The 17,982-nt window shown below is 50.9% G+C and overlaps 3 protein-coding genes across 3 annotated transcripts; 2 read left to right on the top strand and 1 right to left on the bottom strand.

Annotated features, from left to right (window-relative positions):
• Positions 1–268: 268 nt before the first annotated feature.
• Positions 269–1,792, bottom strand: A1O9_06483 (uncharacterized protein; the record flags this gene model as incomplete). The annotated part of the gene is made up of 1 exon (XM_013405693.1): positions 269–1,792. One exon carries the CDS (start codon positions 1,790–1,792, stop codon positions 269–271), a length of 1,524 nt encoding a protein of 507 aa, XP_013261147.1.
• A 3,980-nt stretch (positions 1,793–5,772) lies between these two features.
• On the top strand, positions 5,773–7,192 carry A1O9_06482 (oxidoreductase; the record flags this gene model as incomplete). The annotated part of the gene is made up of 2 exons (XM_013405692.1): positions 5,773–5,881; positions 6,042–7,192. The coding sequence occupies 2 exons, from the start codon at positions 5,773–5,775 to the stop codon at positions 7,190–7,192; spliced, it is 1,260 nt and encodes a 419-aa protein (XP_013261146.1).
• A 6,650-nt stretch (positions 7,193–13,842) lies between these two features.
• Positions 13,843–15,790, top strand: A1O9_06481 (uncharacterized protein; the record flags this gene model as incomplete). The annotated part of the gene is made up of 2 exons (XM_013405691.1): positions 13,843–15,492; positions 15,551–15,790. 2 exons carry the CDS (start codon positions 13,843–13,845, stop codon positions 15,788–15,790), a joined length of 1,890 nt encoding a protein of 629 aa, XP_013261145.1.
• Between the last annotated feature and the right edge of the window lie 2,192 nt (positions 15,791–17,982).

Genomic DNA, 17,982 nt, shown 5'->3' with positions numbered 1-17,982 from the left:
TTGAGATGCTCATTTCGGTTTCACAAGTGCTTATCCATCGCCAACATATGCCGAAGTTCGCTGTCAACACCTTCCAGTAGGGTCTTGGACCAATGCTGCGCCAGGTGAGCAGAACAGGTTCCTAGGCCCAAGAAACCCTGAAATGAGGCTGTGTCCAGCACCGTCTCTCTAATGGCCCAATCATGCTCAAATCGAACGAGCTACATCCTGTCGCGTATCAAGAACACAGCCTCGTTCCATCCGTTTGAGCCAATCTCAGAGTTCTCCATCATCTCCACCGAAACGGAGGTACCCCCGTTGAGGAAAGCCTCTCTGCTGTTCGTTGACACCACGCCATCTCTTTCGACGCCTCTATAAACTTGTCTGCCTGTAATCGAGAAAAGAGCTCCCAGGCTGCTTCCAGTGGCCATAGAGTGATGATGCGTCCACTGACCTTAGGTTTGCCGGTGTGGAAGAATTCGAGACATTGGCATGCGATTCGAGCCCAGCGGAACGCCTCCAGCATAGCCGCCTGGGGACGTACGTCTGTCTGAGGATCCCGTAAGAGGAGATCGTCCGAGATGCTGGCAATCAAATTCGCAACGTGGATTCTCACGGCTGTGTACATTGTGAAGGCGATGGCTGAGCATAACGAGGTAAAATCAAATGCGGCCTCCTCCAATCCCTCCCAGAGCGCGTGTTTTTTGTTGTATAAGCCGCTTCGATGCTGTGATCTCAAACTTCGTTCCCAGCTGTCTAATTCTGCCACAGCATTCCAAGCCTTTTGAAGACGCTCCCTCAAAATTGAGGGCCTCCATTTCTTTGTCATGTCTTGTTGGACGATTTCTGGCAATATATACAGTGCGATATCGAGCATTGAGTGCAAAGGCTGTTGAGCTGCCTCGAGGTTTTTCTTCCACGGGACTTGAATCCATTCAGGGTCGGACAAAAAAGCCCATTGGCGGTCCATGAAGAGGAAGGGGGTCTGTACGGCACGATATCCATAAAAATGCTCTCGGGTTGACTGCTTGTCAAGTGCTTCCGGGCCTCTGTGAAACATCAAAGCCCCAACTCCAAGCAGATGCCTGTTAAAGTTGGTCCACGATTGATTTGCAATCAGCTCAGACATGGCACATGTGAGTGCTGTCAAAGAGAGTATTATCGGATCAACACTTCCATCTCCCTCTTCATATTGAGTGATTGAATTTCTCAGCCTTCTCAGCGCTCGACTCTGAACATAGGCGGCTTGAAGCGCCATCTCCTCATCTCGCCCCTCCCTTCCGATAATGGCCAAAGATGCTGCGGCTAATGCCTCCATCAATACGTCTGTCTCACAACTTCCTATTCTCAGAGTTGCTGAAGTGCTCCAAGTGGAACAGCAGATCGTAAGTGTTTTACTCGGGGCACAGTGCATTTGCTCAGAGATCGACTTTGATGCCTGGTATTTTCTAGGCAATGCGGTCAGGAACTCATCCTCATAGGATGTGCCGCTGATGCTCAGTCCCATCTCAGAATCAATGGCCCAGAGCCACGATTTCGGGTCATTTTTGAACTCAACATCACTTGAGTCCAGGGACTGACTTTCTTCAAGTGATAGGTTGGTCAGAGGAGGCAATGGCGATGAAGATTGAGAACGAGGAATGAGCATTGGTGGGGTTGATTCCTTCCCTGATTCAGGGCTTGCACTGTCTTCGGCGAGCTTTTTCTCCTTCTGTCGCCTTCTAAAAGCTTGGACATTGGCTCTGACCTTTGCCCTTCGAGCCTCTACCCTCTCTGCCTCTGTCCCTGGCAGTCTTGGCCTCCCAATTGGCATTTTATCGTTGTATACTGCTGCGGTGCTTGGCGAGAATTGTTAGGTGGGTAGGGCACGTCAGTGTCGTATCACCCTTTGAGCATCTGAAATCAAAAAGACCTTGATATTTTGTGCTTTATAAAATTTTGATATCACCGATCATTGCCTGACGGGAGTCATATAGGTTGTTCCGCAGTTGCAAACTTATGGCCTCGCCACTAAGGTATCTCACCGAGACCATGGGGCTCCTTCAATCCTAACCGACTTTGAGCAATGCCCTCCTGAAACTGTGCCCCGACTCAGCACGATGCACTGTTACCCACATACCGGAGTAGCCACCATGCGAATAACCTGAGCACTCCCATTTGATCGGGATTGACATCACATAACGCGCCGCGGTTTTCTTGGGTGGTGGTGGCCCGCCGAGAAACAATGCTATGTTCATGTCCCATTATCTAAGCTCGGTCATATTGCGCTAAATTCACGCTAGAGCTAGATAGGAATATGACAACCGTCTCTCATTTGCTACAGCTCAATGTCAAGGATACCCCATGCTTGTGGCGTCTTAACCGCACCAACGGCTTTCAGCTGCTACGAAGTCTGAATCCCTTAGCAGGGACGCTGGGCCGACCAGGAAGATTGTCCTCCGTGTTCTACCACTTCTACCCAGAGGTCCGCCACAGCCTATTATATTTTCGCCCATGTTTCATGAGTAATGAATTATGAGAGGAACTAGCCAAGCTTCCTCCTTGCCTCTCTCTCTGCCTTGCACTCCCGCGCTGCGACCTTGTGGTGAGATCAGGCCACAGTGTGTTCGCCATTGGCACCCGCTCGTACGCGCGAGAAATAGAGTAGCTGCCCGCATATTACAAATACCATGATCCCAGTTGATAACAAGACTGTAACTCGTTTGCCGTTGATAATGTGGGCTCAGGGGAAAATGTGGCCTCTTGCAGATCTGACTCAGGTACGGGTATTGTATTACCACACCGCGCTTTGGTCAGCTATATGTATGGAGTTCCGTGGTCATTCGCTGGCACGTATCAACCTAGCATGATCAGAGGACACTAACCAAAGCTCGGTACTTCCACGGGCCAACAAAATTAGTTAGTCATGAGGTGGACATCACGACCTCAGTTGTGGGATCCATCGCCACCATTCCATTTTCATTGAGCATGGTGGTAACAGTAAACAATGCCCTTAGATCTCTTCGTCGCGCTGAGACTGATCTCACCGGGGCATACTACCAATACCGCACTTTCAAAGAGAAAGCCACCCCTTAATTGGTCACAACGTGGATCATTTACCCGATACGAGAAGAGTAAGTGTAGCTAAGAGTGTTCTATTTGGTTAGATGGGGGCCAAGTCTCTCTCGAAACGTGATTCTAGACCCAAATACTCAGCGAGATGATCTCAACCTGAAAGGGGCCGCCGTAAGCATGAAGATTGACCGGTGGTCATTTTTGCTCCAGAGCCCCAAACCTCTGAGCAAAAGGCCTCTCTATGCCAGTACGGAAGGTGCCCTAGTATATCCCGTTCAGGTCGGGGCCGGAGCTCCAAAAGGCTGCCGCTATACCGAGGATCCTCTCGCTAAGCGCCATGAGGTTGACAAGGCTAACCAAGCAGTAGTGAACTGACTGCCCATGCATGAGGTTATCGCCAATGTGGATATATGTCCGGCTGCTCGCACTGCGTATTCACATCACCCACCCAGGCTAATGCCCTGACCCCCGGTCCCGGCGGGCCTCAACTGAATCTTGATAATTGATAATGCCGCTCTAAGAATAGTTGTAAGGAGTCAGCCTTGCTCTCGCCGACTAAAAAGGTACTTAAGCCAGCTACTTGGACATGTAGTCAATTTTGTCATCTTGACGTCCCCGCGTAAACTGGGGACCGATCAAAGCCCGGGGTTCGCCGCGGCCGCGAATACCGCGACTGCAGACTTGCATACTCGGTAAAGATAGAGATTCTTGGATGACAGATTTATTCTTTCTTGCGCGAAGCTGCCGTCTCCAGAAATGTGTGGCTAGTTGTGAACTCCTTTAATGTGTAGTGATTCTACATTGAGACAGCTTCTGTCATCAACCTAGATCAATGAAGCAGGAATTCGACCACATGTGGCGTCCACAATCGTAACATCATTCATAATGGAGTTCTTAGCATGAGAGCCATATCGACGTCCGATCTGTGTCAATACGAGATCGGTAGACTAAACCTTCCCATCCATGAATGGCCATGAGTTGAATTGGCACTGAGAGGAATAAGCTTGGTGCATGAGCTTTCAGATTTCGATGCAAGGTCTCCCTTGTCGAAGTTGACCAAAACAATCAGGGCTCTGCTCCTCGCTGAGATATCTTGCGTCCCTATCACCAATCACCCAAGGCTTTTCCTGAGATTCCTTTGAACACAAGGAGCCGTTTGGACTTGGCCCTCTCTCTCGGCAGTTATGGCAGTCTCATTTCAGGACAGTTTAACCAGGTTTATGGTAGCTGGCTCCGCAAGACTTACCACTAGAACGCTGATCAAATGGATACGGAGCCTCTTGCTTGCCAGGAAACACTTCCCGACCCACCAACGATGGGCCACAGCGTGTTGAGCTGTGTCAGCCGATATCGAACAACAGCTATGCGAGCAGACCATTAAAAATTCAACCCTCAGGGTCAGTAGCATTTATGTTAGTCCATAATAAAATCGTGCGCTTATGGGAAGAATTGCGCGGAATCTTACATTTTTGGCATCATCAACTGAATGGCCCCAGCCAATTCGTGCTAGACACACAGGTCAGCCCATCATAACTCTAAACATTCATTGCATAAGCTTTGGGTGGGCCCAGACCTTTACATGTTTACTGTGTCTCCTTGAGCTGGATGTGGATCGAAGGTAGGCGTGTTTGATGCTTGTCGCAAATATTGTCTTTCAGAGTGTGTCCAACAGCACGCGTCCGGTATTTCCTGAGACAAGGGTTTTTCGCTCTAGTCGTCTTGCCAACCGTACCTTTCTTCTTGAAGAAGAGATAGAAAGATTGACAATGAGGGTTGTTCAGTTCAGTCAGTGATAATCAACATGCATAAACTCAAGCTTGAGAACCACACAGGAGAATCACACTAATTCGAAGCAGCTTGGCCAGGCCGCGCGAGAAAGTCTCGGCACTCGAGAGTACCTTGCCTAAAGTGTAGGTACCTCCTTACCTGGTTAGTCAAGTGCGTGAATACTTCCGCTGTTCCTACCAAGAGATAGTTCAATATCAACAAGATTGATGAATCATCCCAACGGCGCCAGCACGAATTTGGGAGTACGTGGCGTTACTTCTTTGCCAAGACCTTTTAGTAGGTATAGATAGGCCCGCATAGATATCTGAAGCCCAGATCTGATCAGGTTTCTCAGGTGGTTTTGGCCTCTTGAAGTCAATACTGGCGGAACAGAGAATTGGAGCAGGAAAGAACCCCAGTGGAAAAGGAGGAGTGAAAATATGTAGGGCCACGTGATTTGACATCCAAATTGGTTTAGCTGGCACTACCCCCACTCCTTGGCGCCTTTGGGGGTCGAAGTGGGTGGGGGACGCAACGACGATGATTGTCGACAGCAGCATCATGGCATTGCGGAATTGAAATTTGTTCAATTGGTGTCTATGCAGTGGCACAAGTGAATGAAACCTTGATATGTTTCCTACCGAAATGGCAGACGCAGAGTAAATACCTATCCGAAATCCATTGTGGGGGCCTGCTCTGTGACCGTCGATGGGCAAATAAATATTCAGTTCACTTCGACTGGCCACCCGGTTGTTGGAGTCTTAGGTTGGAGTCGTCACTTTAGTCGGCCTTCTTTCCACTGTACCGACCCTGATATATTGGAATTCTATGCCTTCTGAGGCAGCATTCTTGCCAATTATCTCCTGTACCACAAGAATTGAATAACCCTGTCTCTACCACTCGGAAATACCACAGCCACAGGATATAAAACGTGTCCGATCGAGTACATACTCCTGAATATTGCCGACCACCATGGCACCGCCGGCGGTTCTGATGGTTGGCACGGGGGAGTACACTACCGGTTTCGTATCAGGCGCTGCATCGACGTCGGACAAGAAGGTTGGAGTAGTTGGTTTGACATGTAAGTAAATTTGTTTCTTCCACTCAAGGAAAATATGAAATTCCCACGGGCTGCATTTGCAAAGTGTGGGCGAAACCTCAGAGAGAAGTCAAATTGGGCTTGGTCAATGCCTGCGCAATGGCTGGTGTATTCATCAAACTAACAAAACCCGCATCGTCAGTATTCGACCTCCGCCGACGAGGAAAGGTATCAGATCTGTCCATGGTTGGAGTGTCGGGCAAGAAATTCCCCGCGATACGACAACATTTACAAAAGAATATCTCTGAGGCTTACAATGGTCTCGATGTCTCATTCAAGTCGTTCCCGTCAGACAGTCAGACCGATCCGGACGCCTTTAGACCCGCTATCGATGCTCTTCCTAAAGGCTCCGCGATTACCATATTCACACCGGACTCCACGCACTTTGACATTGCGAAATATGCGATTGAGCGCGATATTCACGTCATGATCACCAAGCCAGCTACGAAGCTCCTCTCCCATCATATCGAGCTCATGCAGTTAGCTCAAAAGCATCAGGTCTTCGTCTACATCGAACACCACAAGCGATTCGACCCTGCATATCAAGATGCCAAATTCCGATCTCGCAGCCTGGGAGATTTTAACTACTTCTACAGCTACATGTCACAGCCCAAGTCGCAGCTGGAGACGTTCAAGGCGTGGGCGGGAAAGGAGTCCGACATCTCCTATTATTTGAACTCACACCACGTAGACATCTGCGAGTGGCTGGTGCGAGACTCAGCATGGCGCCCAGCGACGGTGCGGGCGAGTGCCAGCGTGGGGATTTCCGAGACTGTTGGCTGCGTCAAGGGAACAGAAGACACCATCACTCTGCTCGTGGACTGGACGCGAAGCACCGACAACAAGCGCGCCACTGGAATCTACACCGCCAGCTGGACCGCGCCCATGAACGCCGGAGTCCACTCGCAGCAGCACTTCCACTACATTGCATCCAAGGGCGAGGTCAATGTCAACCAGGCCAAGCGTGGCTACGAGGTTGTCGACGAAAATGATATCTCCGGCAGCGCCCTGAAATGGTATAACCCCTTTTACATGCGGTATGCGCCGGACGAACAAGGGAACTTTAACGGTCAGTCGGGATACGGATACGTGAGTTTTGAGAAGTTTATTGATGGCGTGACTGGTGTGAATGAAGGCAAGATCAGTTTGGAGGACTTGGACAAACGAGGGCTACCTACTCTGGCCAATACTGTCTACACCACGGCTATCTTGGAAGCTGGCAGAAGAAGTCTGGACGAGCACGGGAGATCCGTCGAGATTGTCGGCGAGGGTGGAGATATCAAACTGAAATAGCTGCGCAGGACTCAAGCAGGGCAATCGGACCAAGGAGTGATGCTCGTGAATCTACGCGAATAGTATGAAAAGTCTTTGCATCTAGCAGCTGAGATGTCTCGACCCTTTGAGAGGCTTACCTTTTGAGCCAAATTCATCCTGCCTTTTTCTCTGAGCGCCCGAGTTGCTTGATCGTACAAAGCCTATTTGCTGCGAACTATCCCGAGCCTACTGCATCTCACGCAGTAGACCCGCAGGAAGGTAGAAAAACATGGCGAACTCGAATACTAAAATCAGGTATTCGAGTTCTGCTCGGGAGAGATGTGTCCTTCACTCACTCTCAAGGTACCCATGAGCCGAATAACAAGCATGAGACTACCCGCCCTGACGCTTGGGTTTCGCACACCCTTGCTCGCACTGATCGAAGACGGTGACTGGGTATTGCTCGAGTCTCCCTGAAGATGCTGCTAGCAGCTTGAGCAATGGCTAGCTTACCGTGGGCGCGTCAAGGCAACGACGGTGGCTCAGAGGAGCCTGCCAGAAAATGTCTCGTGGTGTGGCGAAGAATCTCAGTTGAAAAGTCGCAGCACCGCTTAATTCAGCAGCCTTGCCGAGAAGACTAACGTCAGGCATCGTCAAAATTGCACACAGTTGTGCTTGTATGCCATTCTCGGCAACTATATGCTATGGGAGAGTACATAGTACTAAGTATTCTCCATAGTCATCTCAATAATTCATCCGAATTGGTCACATGCTCGTTTCAGCCGGGAGCGCTGGAATTGAGGTGTCCCCAATTGTGCGACGGAGAAATATTGTGCTGACGAGCAGATTCGTCTGCTGTGAGAGTCCAAAGGATTTCTAGTTCGAGAAGCTTGCGCATTGAACCTGATCGAACCATCACCTGGCTTACATTTACTGTTCAGCTGCATCTTGAAGGGGTGCCTGCAGTAGTTGTAACAGGACCCGTTTGCGATCCCGTCTAGAAGACCTGGGGAATAACTGCGCTTCATGCAAGCGTATCACGGTGCGAGGTCCTGAAGAACGTTTGGCCAAATATGGGCGAGTCGCTGATCACACAACAGAGCTTGCGGGTACCTGGTGGTTTCCTAAATGGTTGACATTAGAACTCGACGAAATGCCTAGGTTCCACGACATTGTTCCGATCACCCTACGCAAGATTGTTGCTGGTCCAACCTTCTTGCTAGACCTGCAACCGACCCTGTCTTCTCAACGTCCACGGCAGGGCAGTGGTGTAACAGTCACACGGGGGTTTGCGCCCCTACTCCGTACTGAAGCTCGTCTGATGCAGAGCTTGATGAGATGATGTGGATAATATTATGACGCACTGCGTGGCCTACATCGATAGATGTTAGGGAATCGAATCTTTGCCACCAACAACATGACGAATCCTCTAGATAGTCTTGGGCTGCGAGGGCTATTGTGACAAACGGACTTTTGTGAGAAATCGTCCGTCCTAAAACTTGGAAGGTAGTAATTGTAGGTTCGGCCATTGTTCAGTATCACCAGAGTCTGTCAGGAAAACGTGCGTTCGGCGCTCCATATTTTTGTAGTATGGTATGTGTGTACTGTTGCGAATACAGTCCAGGTCAGCTGAAATAGCCTCCCAAGATCATGACCTCAGAGAAAGCTCCCCAGATACTAGGGCCTGCAGGCAAGCCGTGCCGCAAAGATGCACGAATGTGGCTGGGGTACAGTAGTCTTCATAACTGCATCCTCCGTGATACCATTGTCACAAACGTCTGTGCATATGGGGTGGTACAAGATCTCGAGCTTTAGGGGGAGGCCTACGTATCATCGGTGTAGGAGCCGAAGCTTTCCAGCACTGCACACGTCCAGTGCTTGTCTGCTCATGTCTGTCGTTAGCATAAGCTTACCATGGTCTCTGGGGCCAGGGTGAGCGAACGCTCTTGTCGCATGTTGTTTTGGGCGATGATACAATCTTGGAATCTTCCACAGAAGCGTTGCACCATGCACCATTTCCGTCATCTGGACGAATGGATTGTGGGTCACCCGGGGCTTCCCACACAATTTAGGCCATCTGCTGGTGCATTTTGGTGAAGTACAAGTCTGCCAGATACGTAGCCTCCGACGATGGCATGCACGAATCCCAGCCCAGTCGTTGCCTCCATCAGCCGCCGAGGTGCTGGAAGCGGTGACGCTGCCTAGTCGGCCGAGCTCCAATCAAAGATGGCTTGATCGGGAATTTAAGCATCGCATTTGAAATGCTAGGTGGCCATGGCAGCTCTCGCAGGCTCTCCCCCTCTTTGGTCTCATCCACCTGTGCTGCAAGTTGTTGCTTGGCTTGGCATTTGTGAAAGAGAGCCGGCAACGTGGTAGATTCTGCAGCTTCTGTGGCTGGCTCCCCATGGGTGAGGCTGAGATAAGCCTCGATCTCACCTCGCCTCTTTCTCTGGTGGTCCTCTATTAGCGTGGTGGCCAGCGCCCAGGGTCACACCGCTTGGAGGTCGCACAAGGGACTTGGTCCCCGTACGGGCGTGAGACTAACCAGAAATATCAAACCAAGTCCGCATGTCGGGCTTGAGCCGACGTCTAGGCCAAGTTCTCCGGAGGATGCATGAAGGCATGCAGAAGGAGGAGGCTGGAGCCAGCAGTGCAAGTAGCCGGATAACTCGGTTCCCTACCACATACTCCGTACGGAGTTCTCCTTGCTTTGGTTGCAATTGCTTGTTGCGAGAATGCACATCCTTTTTTGGTTCTTCCAGTACAGAGAGCTGCCCCGCACAGCGGCGTTGTGCATGCACCCGAAGACTAGCCATGTAAGGCTTTTAGGGTGACCGGAGGCACCAGTGTGCAGTAGTCTACATATCACCGCCTTAATAGGAAGCGTTGTTTGGCCACGTAGATCCCGACATAAAGACATATGCTAGAGGCCGGAAACTCCCCAGAGAAATATGTGTTGCAACATGGGTGCTCAATATCTGCTTGTAGGCTTAAACGAGGAATTCTTCCGCACGGGGTAAAATTGATGCCAATCAGGAAGTGCGTTCCTCGCAGTATCCCCTCCTAAAATCTGTGCTCAAGAAAGAGGATTGCTTGGAGCTCACGCTGACATGCGGGAAGCGGAACAAGAAAATCCCATATCTGAACAGCGGGGCATTTTAGCCAACAGGATTGCTAGGATATTCTCGATATGTAGGAAGTCAGCACTCCGTACATGGGCATTCGTGCGCCATACAAGGAGTGCCCCCAACTTTTGTACCACACCGCGGCTCACGCTCTCATGCATGACTACGCCTGATGAAGCCAGGGACGCTCATAGAGAGGCCTCATGGGAGATATGGAGCCCGATCATTCCGACTCACCATTTGTGAAGTCGTCTTCGGGGCCCAAGGCCGAATTGTGAGCTTCCAAACGAGGAGTTGCACAGTTTCGAGGCTAGTGGTATGTGAGATATAGCTGCATGGCCGAATCGGACGCCCTATCATCGATTCCTTGAGTTACAGAGTCGGCGGCTCTCCAGTGAGATTACTTGGCCTAAGCAGGTTGACATTAATCTCAGCATTAAGCTGCCGAGACTGAGGTGATCGTCGCGACGTCTTGGTATCTCTGATATGTTGCGCAGATGTACCCACGTTTATCTGTCTGTGTGATTGGACTAGTCACTTTTTGAATTATGACTGCGAAAAGCTAGGCCAGAACTGGAGCCACTGTGGGCGAACCACGGGCCTCCTACTGGCCTCGAAAAAAAAAAAAAAAACTTCTGCTCTGCATCGTACAGTTCACGAGAACAGTGCCCATAGCCACGACATGTCATGGAGGGTAGGGCCGGAACAATGGGACTTCATTTCGCTAATGATAGGATATAAATGTCCGAAACCGAGCCTCAAAGGAGAACTTGGCGCGGAATTCGGCCTCTCCTGGCTAGGAGACAGGTTCGTATGGCTCCAATCAATTTTGGTGGTTTCCATGCTCCCCGCATTGGCAATCGAGGTTGACCACAAATCTTGAGCTTCGGATTTGCGTCTTGAAATCTGTCGAGCCAGGTCTTGTGCAGTCGATGGCGTCCTGGAATCCAATGATCATCACATCTGGTTCTAGGCCTGCTAGCAGGTCAACATCCGTGCCTAGCGCCACTCCAAGAACAAGGAGGATCCAGTTGCGAGGGCGGTGGCAAGCAAGGCTCGAGACAAGGCAGTGATGTTGATCGTCCCAAGAAACTTCGTATACGAGCGTAGACCCCACGTGTGAAGGATGCGGAGAACCTGATAAGCGGGACTTTGGCCAGAAAATATTGCCTCGATGGCCAAGGTTTCTTCGTCCCAATTGCAGGGCACCCCAACTCAAAGATGGCTCGATGAATGGGAATGTTGCTGAGACACTGGTTTCACCGTCAAAAGAAGCTGGGAGGCAACGGGCCCAAAATAGACAAACTTTTCTAGAGGGTGTGGGTGGGGGCTTAGAGCGAATCATCTTTCCCCCGAGGCTTGGAAGCTCACTTTTCCACAAGAGGTCGCTCCTGATGGATCTTGGCGAAAGGGCTTCAGTGGTCAAGAATGGATGTCAAGCGACAGGCTTTGCATTCTAGGCGACGGGTTTGGGTTTGCGTGCTGTCTGTTGCCCGAATACAGTGGCCAACGAGCACACGGCATGGATACGAAGATGCTTACATGCTGCCTCGAAGATGCATCGTGCTCGCAGTAGGGTGCGCTAGAGCTGAGGCCAACAGTCAGGTTCCAGTTGGCGTTCCATTTCGGACAGCCTGACGCCTATCCAGCAAATGGAAAGTGTGGCTCAAGGACTGTTACTACGCGATGCGGACGAAGGACGATTTCTCACCTCACGCTGACAAAATCTCAGCCCACGCTAGAACGCCTGGCTTCCTGCTTCAAGTGAGGACGAGGACGAGGACGAGGACGAGGGTGCGCATGAGCCCAGTCGATGCTCAATGGCTTTTTTGGTGTATCGATAGGGCAAGCCCTTGGTTTGTGGGTGCCGTAGAAGCGTGAGTTCTCGATCGAGAGGTTCTAGGCAGTCAGTCCAGGATTTCGAGCAGTAAGTAGGTCGTCGATGGTGGCCATTGACAGCGCCCAGCAAAGGCCTCAACATCAGGTCCGAGGATTGTGGTTTTCCTTGGCTCAGCCCCGATCATCGCCACCTCTAGCCGACTAGGCGAATGTTCCTACAGAGGCCCGTAGGCTGAATATAGCGTCACCTTTACGGGCCACCCGGGCTCCCACACCTCAACACCTGACCAGTGAACTGATCATGGTGTCTGACATTGGTAATTATGCGGGTGGGGAGTGAGAACTCCTCCCCTCTTTGAAGATCCTCCTTGATGAGATCTCAATTTACCACTGTCAGGCGACACTTCTTTTTCAGGCCCTCCAGCTGCGTCCGTCCGGCGTCCCAATAGATCGTTACTATTACGAGCATCTTCTGCGATTCCTACTGGCGAGGATTCTCGGGGTCATCCTCATCAAAGCTAGGGAGCCACTACTTGATTACATGGTTCTGAGCACCAGTTCGCATGTGATCCAGCTGTACCAAGTGTCTCCCTCCCCAACACCGTCGGAGTCTCCAGGAAAGCTCGACCGCGCCAAGGTGGGCGATGGAATGCTGGTAATCCCAATGCTTTCGTGCTGAGGACACACGACGGCGATCGGGGTAAATCTCTGGGAATCCTGTTGATGACGAGATTGCGATACCAGGTTGTGCACACCCGGGAAATTCTGGCGTGTATTGGACCAGGTAGCAAAGCGCTCGCTCGGTTTTTCCAAGCAACAAGCCCTGGCTCCTCAGGTCACGCCAATCAGTCCACCCAGCATTCCCACTACCGGTCATGCAAACGGCTCGCTAGTGACCCCGCCAGCCCCCTGGTCGCAAACGCTATCTTCATCCTCAGCCTTGGCAGGGACCCACCCTGCCCCTGACACTCTCCTGGCACACAACCAACTTTGTCCGACAGAACTCAGGGCTCTGTGCCCCGTGGCGGTGGTCAGGGATGCAGAGTGGTGGCTCGTTCAACCACAATTTCATCATTCAACAACGCTTTGACATCGATTTATGTTTACATATTGATTGATTGTTTTGATGGATAATGAGCAATCTACTACACACCCGCAGTCGCTGCTTGGGTTGGCCTTCGCCAGCCTCAGTCGTCCCAGCCAGCATCCATTGTGGCAGGTCATGACACAAATCAAAATAGATCTGCTAAGCCTTAGCCTTAGACGATGTTGGTGAGGTTGCTGACCACGGCTGTTCCGCCTTCAGTGTGTTCGACCTGCATGCGCCATTGGCTCTAAAAAAACCCACGCGACTCCGAAAGCTCTTAGAGCTGGGGCGTGATGCTACTGCACTTGCAGGGATCAAGAGCCCCAGCGAGGGTGAGATAGTATCGTGGCGTCGGGCGTCCCCTGCCTCCTCCACCCTTGTCAGAAGCCTGGGTCTCATTTAGATTCTGGACGACTACAGCCGCAAGGACCACGGTCTAGTGAGTCTGTCCCAATGAAGTATGAACTATAGTTCTTCGTGTTATAATATCTCCCCCAACCTCTCTTCACTTCGCACACACCTTTCATTTGTACCATTGTGATAGTATATTATTTCTTCAGTTACTCCCTTGGCTTCAAGGGCTCACTCGTTGTTTGTCCCATTGATTTTCCTTTGATTACATATTATTAGCGTACACCATGGGTTTCTCGAGGCTCATCACCGCGCTCTCATTCCTGTCACTCGCTCTCTTCTCACACGCCGCCCCGTCTCTTAATAGACGCGCAGGCAACACAGTCAAATTCGAGGTCACCTTGACGTCTGAGGACTACTCACCGATCGGAGGTACCCTTCGCAAGACTATCTTGGTCAATGGCACATTCCCCGGTCCAGCCTTGAAGGCCAAGGTGGGCGATGAGGTGGAATTCTTGGTTCACAATGAGCTCCCCGATCCCACAACAATCCACTTCCACGGCATCGTGCAGCAAGGCACTCCCTGGGCTGATGGTGTACCTGGCCTCACTCAGGAAGCCATTCCAGCTGGCGAATCCTACTTGTACAAGTGGACAGCCGATGCCTCCGGAACTTACTTTTACCACTCTCACTTCCGATCGCAAATCATGGATGGCCTCTACGGTGCCATTATCATCGACGCAGCTGATGACGCCGAGAAGCCATTCGGTCTGATCAGCAATGACAGTGCCGCAGTTCAGCAAATGGCTGCCGCCGATTTGAGCCTGCAGCCTATCTTTATATCCGATTATAACAGCCTGACCTCCAAGCAGTTCCACGACGCCGAGGTCAACGGCAACGTTGATGTTGCCTGTGCTGATGCCATCATTCTGAACGGCAAAGGCTCGCAATACTGCTTGACCCGTGATGAACTCACTGCTTATACCAATCCCAAGGTTGCTGCTCTGTTGGCTTCGGTTAACCCACCTCAAATCACCGACAAGGGTTGCTTGCCTCCTAATCTCGTTGCTACACAGGGTAATTTCACATTCAACATTGCTGCCCTTCCCAGCACCCTCTACTCAACCTGCAATCCCTCTGATGGCGAGGCCGAAGTTATTACTGTCGACCCCGCCAAGGGCTGGGCCGCATTGAGCTTTATCAACCCCGGTGGCTTCGAGCTCCTCAAATTCACCATTGATGGCCACAAGTTCTGGGTCTACGCAGTCGACGGCGCATACGTTGTTCCTCAGCTAGTTGACCAGGTTGTTGTCAACAACGGCGACCGATACTCAATTCTCGTGCAGCTGAACCAAGCCCCTGCTGATTACGCTATCCGTGTTGCAAACAACGGTCTCAACCAAGTTATCAGCGGCTTCGGCGTCTTGAGCTACAAGGGCTCCAACGGACCAGCTACCTCGGATCCTAATGCATTGGCTGGCATGAACTTTGCCGGTACCAACTTGACCACGCTCGTTCCCTTCAACGACAACAAGGCTGCTCCTTATCCAGCGGCTCCCCCCGCCCCTAGCGCTGATGTTACCTACACCATGAACATCAAGAAGCTCGGCCGCCCATCTGGTGCCTACGAATGGACTCTCAGCGGTGTCTCTGGTTTCAATACCAGCCTCGAAGATCAACATCCTCTTATCGATCTTGACCCCAGTGAGATCGCCACCAGCGACTTGATCTACAAGACCACCACTGGCCAATGGGTTGATCTGATCATCAAGACCCAGGGACCTCTTGCCCAGCCTCACCCGATGCACAAGCACTCCAATAAGGCCTACGTCATCGGAAAGGGTTCAGGAAACTGGACCTGGTCAACCGTCACCGAAGCTGCCGCTGCTATGCCCGCGGGCACGTTCAACTTTGTTAACCCTCCCCTCCGCGATGGAGTAAGTCCTTCTCGTATTTCCCTCGCTCGAATCGTGAGAACTAACATCTTCTTTCCAGTACACTACCCTCCCCAGCGAGCAAAACAACACCTGGATGGTGCTTCGCTACGAAGTCGTCAACCCAGGCCCATTCTTGTTTCATTGCCACGTGCAGACCCACGTTGCCGGCGGTATGGCTGTTGCCTTCCTGGACGGGGTTGACGACTGGCCAGAGGTGCCAGCCGCCTATGCCAACGGAGGCAACGGTCTCGAGACCACCAAGCTCAGGAAGAAGGGCAAAACCCATCCTATCGCATAAGGATAATGACTGGCACGCATCACAATGGCAATTGTTTATGGGTTACACGGGACTTTTTGATACCACAAAAATCAGGTGACAGACTTATCTTTTTTAACTGTCTTGCATACTGAGCAACTATGGGCGGTGATCGCATAGATAATGACGGGCGTTGAACTTTTTTATACTATTTATTTCCCCATCACCACAGCATCTCCCTCTGTCTTCAATTCTCTTCCCAATACAAGAATCAATCTTGCATTAGGACACTCCAAAAATATTCTCTATTAATCATCCATATTCAGTTCCTTCCACAACCGAAATGCAGCCATTTTGTACCCTAGCTGAACAGTTTTGCATGACAGTCCACCAAGATTTTGGACAACCACAAGAAAATGAACATAAAATCAAAAACCCGTCTAATTTGATCGCTCCCAACTCGGAATTCGTCATTGTGTGTGTGCATGCATATCTCGTACTTTCGGTGGCCCGTGTGTCTCATTCTTGTAGCTTTTCAGAGTGATCAGCATAAGGTGGCGTTCGTCCCTACCCTGATGTTAGATAAAGGACTGCCTGCGTGGCGTCTGGGCGCTCTGAAGATTCTTGTACCACGTTTCATGACCAGCTACTACGCCGTATCTTGAGTTAGCCGCAAAAGTCATATTATCTTCTGTGCGGCCTTCGAGGGAAGCGCGAACAAGATTCTCTGGTGTAACTACTGGACGTGTTGCGCAGACTCCGTTACGGCTCCTAAGAGCGGGGCTTGCCTTGATGTTCGGGAACAAATGGTCTCCTCCAATTCGAATGGCTGTTGCCCATACCCCTCGGTTTGTGAGCGCTTTACCTGTGACAGCGCGGCGCTCATAAGCCATCACTACTACAAGACTTATTGCCCCCCCTGATACGTCAGAACTACGTTTCGTTCCCCAGGTCATTATTCTTGCCGACTTGGCCTCCCAAGCCTTTACGAGTCCCTACCAAGACGTCAAGGCTATGTGGCAAGTTTGGGGAAGATTACTATGTACAGTAAGTGGGTAGCCGTCTGAGTCGTACTCAATCCATCTGTGGACAATGTCGGATGTCGGCACCAAGGGCTTGGAAATACTCCATAAAAGTACCGTGTACTCCTTACCCTCCATCCGTATTTCGGTCAAGACCCCAAGCCTAACAGACGTTTCGATTTGCCCCCATCAAGTCAACATGATAAACAAACCCGACTTGGCCGTTGGGATTGGCAAGCGAAGAGACTTGAATGTGATACTTTATGAGCTATGATTAAGTGCGTGCCAGCCTTCCCATCACCTTGTATCACTTTATTCAGGGTCTTTGAATGGGGTGACCACCCGCAGACTTACAGTACAGGCAAAGAGGCTGTACTCCGGTTGACCAAGCCTGGAGAACCCTGGCGAGACTTAGCACCACTGAATACTCCGTACGCAGTCAGTATGAATCACATTATTCAACATCCGGCTACATGATACAATTGTGGTCAGACAAACCGCTTCGTACCACGGAAGGAATCTCAGACCGCGGCGTTACTAGTTGCCTCCTCCAATTGAAGGAAGGGAAAGGCTTTCTATTCTGAGAAACGATGTCAAATAATTATTGATTTCGAATGCTGGGGCTGCCTGCGGAAGTGACTCTGATGATTCTAAACATACTCGTACGAGTACTATGTACGAGTAGTGCTTCTGGCCCCAGGCATATGTCGGTTTAGCCACTGTCAGCAAGCGATATTCTATTTTCGTTACCACTTGCTTGGTACATAGTACTTCGGACGGAGTACTCGTACTGTACGTGAGACCCTCCAAATGCACGCCATCACCTGAGGCATGTCTCTGTTCTGTCAGCCCGTCCGTGGGGCTCTCGGGGAGGGTCAATGCCCCATTATATGTAGAAGGGGCAGCATTTCGGGGATCTCGTCTCATGGGATCGAAAACAGACAGGATGATTCCACCCATTTCTCGAAGAAAACACCTCGAGGTACATGATTACGGGACCCAGATCACTTGGCAAGTGCTGACTTCTGCCAGATCTTACGAATAGACTGTCCGAGGTCGTCTGAGTGAAGGCTGACAGCTCGTCGTACTTGGCCCACTATCAGATGACGCCTCGATCAGAGAGATTTGATGGAATTCCTGCCTGTATAGATACATAGGTCACATGTGTGTGTTCTCGATACTCTGTACAAGCCATAGTGAAGGGCAAAATAG

This window comes from Exophiala aquamarina (assembly GCF_000709125.1).
Source record: "Exophiala aquamarina CBS 119918 chromosome Unknown aczIA-supercont1.4, whole genome shotgun sequence".
Taxonomy (NCBI): Eukaryota; Fungi; Ascomycota; class Eurotiomycetes; order Chaetothyriales; family Herpotrichiellaceae; genus Exophiala; species Exophiala aquamarina.
Note: the sequence above shows the minus strand (reverse complement) of the source record. Positions and strands in the feature narration are given on the sequence as shown.